Genomic DNA, 2,783 nt, shown 5'->3' on the forward strand with positions numbered 1-2,783 from the left:
GACTGAACGCAAAGTGCTGGCAGGGGGGTGGGGGTAGACAGGGGCCGGACATTCGTCTCTGTCCCCACCGCCTCCCTCTTCATTCTTGATGAGCCATTTGCTAGTGTTACTATATGCAGCTAGCTAACTAAGCCTGGGATTCAGCAAAGCAGTTAAGTAGGTCCTTAATTTTATTCAGTGTGCAGCCCAATTAAACTTCCCTGAGTATTAGCCCTGGGGTGAAACAGGAGTTAAGCAGGTACCTACAAATTTTGAATTTTTTTTGCTGAGATCCAAAACAATAGGAACAAAAGAAAAAAATCTTGATCAACAGATAGTGTACAGAATTTTAGCATTCCATGAAATGAAATGTAGTTCAAACTTAAACCAGCTTTATACAAGTGACATACTTGTGGATTCCAGGCGTTTAATATCTCTCGATGTGGCTAAGAAATACCGTCGGAGAAAAATGAAAAGAATAAAAAGTGGAACTAAAGGGATGAGTATCCAAGGAATCACTGCCACTGCCACACCCACCACACCAAAAATCTGTAGGAGAGTCTGCAACAACAAAGGGGGAAAAAAGTAAAATTCCATATCAAATGGAATTGTACTTAAAATAATCACAAAGTGCAACTGGATAGAGAGATGTAAGAATTACCATCAATTAATATCAACAACCCTTACATTATTTGGATTGCATTTATTTTCAAACTATAAGACGACTGATAGAACAGTTTATTCTGTTTTCTGCCTTAATTGTACTAGCCTGCTTTGTTTGCTGTTCTGATGCGAGTGAATGTGAGAGAGGCCAGAAAGGATGTTCTGAAGGACCATTTTGTGCAAATAATTATTAAATGCTTGTCTATAAAGGCAAAGGACTGGACTAAATGGTTCAGGAGTCCCTGAAGTCACATTTCTAAATTTATGCCAGCACCACTGTCAGACCCCTTCCTATATCATCAGGAAAAGGAGCAAGACAGAAATGTTAGCATACAGCAGCTCACATTTCATTTGTACTCTGACACTAGTGGATGATGAACTCAGTAAAAAGACTCCAAAACCATTCTCTTCCAAAATGCAACTAACTGTTCTGCTCTTCCATATCTGCCAGCTGTCTTAAGTTTAGACAGGGCTAAAGAGTCTCACCATGCCCACACTGGCCTTCCACAAGAATGACAATATCTGAAAGACACCCCCCACTCCAGATTGCTTATGCCCGAATTTGCAAGTTTCTTACCCTCCCCATTTGCCCTAACTCCTAGACAGTCACAAACCAGAGGCCTCTGCAGGACATCTGCCAGACACTATCAGGTAATCTGAACTTTAAAAAAAAAGTAATAATAAATTCACATGGAAGCTTTAGCAATGACAATCTACGATATGTTGCAAACTGCCCCGGGGACAGGAGCAGCACTATTGAGATTGAGCTCATATAACAATGTCTTACAACAATGAAAATAAGGGGAAGGAAAAGATTGTTAAGATGACTAAAGTAAAAATCTGACACCACCTTTGGATGGAATTTTAGATGAGCCAGCACCACCTTATCATTACAAAATTTATGATAGGGTGGATCAGTCATGTGTGCTTTTTTGGAAAAACAAAACCTGCATATAAATTAACTCTTAATGAGGTAGTCTGAAAGCCAGACAACTGCTTTTAGATTATAATCAAGTAGTTATTGTATAAGGCAAGTGAAAGGTTCTAATTACTTAGTTTCAAAACTGACAACTAACCGCTTTGGTTAAAGACATCATGAACTTCTAGTAGGCCCCTTGAAAGAAGGTAGGAGAACCTGAGATAACATTTTGGATAAGACTAATAGGCTGATTGTTAGACTTCTTCTCAAAAGTCTAGCTATGTGCTACTGAGATTCAGTTAGTGGGCAGTTACACAAGTTACCTTTTCTGCACAAAAGTGCTCTACAGCAGTAACGTAACAAACATTCATGGCTGCAGAGCAGGTTCTATTTCCCCCACTCTGCCCCAGCTCCAGGTGTGGCAGCCTCTGCCACTGTCAAGACCTTACATGGGGGGGAAGAAGGGAGCCACTCTTTACCACATGCCCCCCCCCAGCTACCCCACTGCAGAGTTGGGGGGAGCCAGGCATATGCTGTGTGGGGCTCCCTTTGCCCCTTCCTACCACCCCACAAGCATCCTGACAGCATCACCCTCCTGGCTACTGTGCCTGGAGCTGGGGTGGGAACAGAGCCCTCCCTGCCACCTCACGGGCCCAGCCTAGCTCCCCCCAAAAGCCCAGCGGGGGTAGCCAGGCTAGGCCTGCATGGGGTGGGGGAGGGAGGCTGCTGGAGCACTCCCACTTGCTGGCCTGGGGCAGTGCAGGTGGGCTCTGAGCCTCCACATCCAACAGGGGAACCCGTGTTGGATTCAATAGGGGCCTAACTCATGGTGCTTTGTGTACAGCATCATGAAGTAGAGTGCCGCCCCAACAGACGGCCTGAACTTGTGTACATACCCTAAAAAGTTCTTCTAAACCAGGGGTACTCAATTTATGGCTTGCAGACCAGATCCATCACGTGAGGTTGATCAGAGGGCCATAAAATTTGACAGCAGGGAATAGTGGCAGAGTTAATTGCAGCTTGTTATGGGAATTAACACTGCCTCCACTTCTGTATCACCAAATTTCTGGAACCTTGGGGAACCCTACATGCAGGAACTGCCCTGTGTAGATGACCCTGTGGGCTGGATAGATTGAACAATGTTGTTCAAACTGATTTGTGCCATTCCCCCAAGTTTTTCCAAAAGCCTATTCCCGGGGGGGGGGGGGGGGGGGGGGGGGTT

The 2,783-nt window shown here is 44.7% G+C and overlaps 1 protein-coding gene across 5 annotated transcripts in view; it reads right to left on the minus strand.

Moving 5' to 3' along the window:
- Positions 1 to 2,783, minus strand: part of ABCC4 (ATP binding cassette subfamily C member 4) — a 351,018-nt gene that overhangs the window by 100,567 nt on the left and 247,668 nt on the right. For all 5 annotated transcript variants that reach the window (XM_019524314.1, XM_019524312.1, XM_019524313.1 and 2 more), the window contains one exon: positions 390 to 540. In XM_019524314.1, the coding sequence (XP_019379859.1) occupies positions 390 to 540 (151 nt within the window). The remainder of the gene's footprint in view (positions 1 to 389; positions 541 to 2,783) is intronic.

The sequence above is a fragment of the Gavialis gangeticus genome, unplaced genomic scaffold (assembly GCF_001723915.1).
Source record: "Gavialis gangeticus isolate Ggan-Ray unplaced genomic scaffold, GavGan_comp1, whole genome shotgun sequence".
Lineage (NCBI taxonomy): Eukaryota > Metazoa > Chordata > Crocodylia > Gavialidae > Gavialis > Gavialis gangeticus.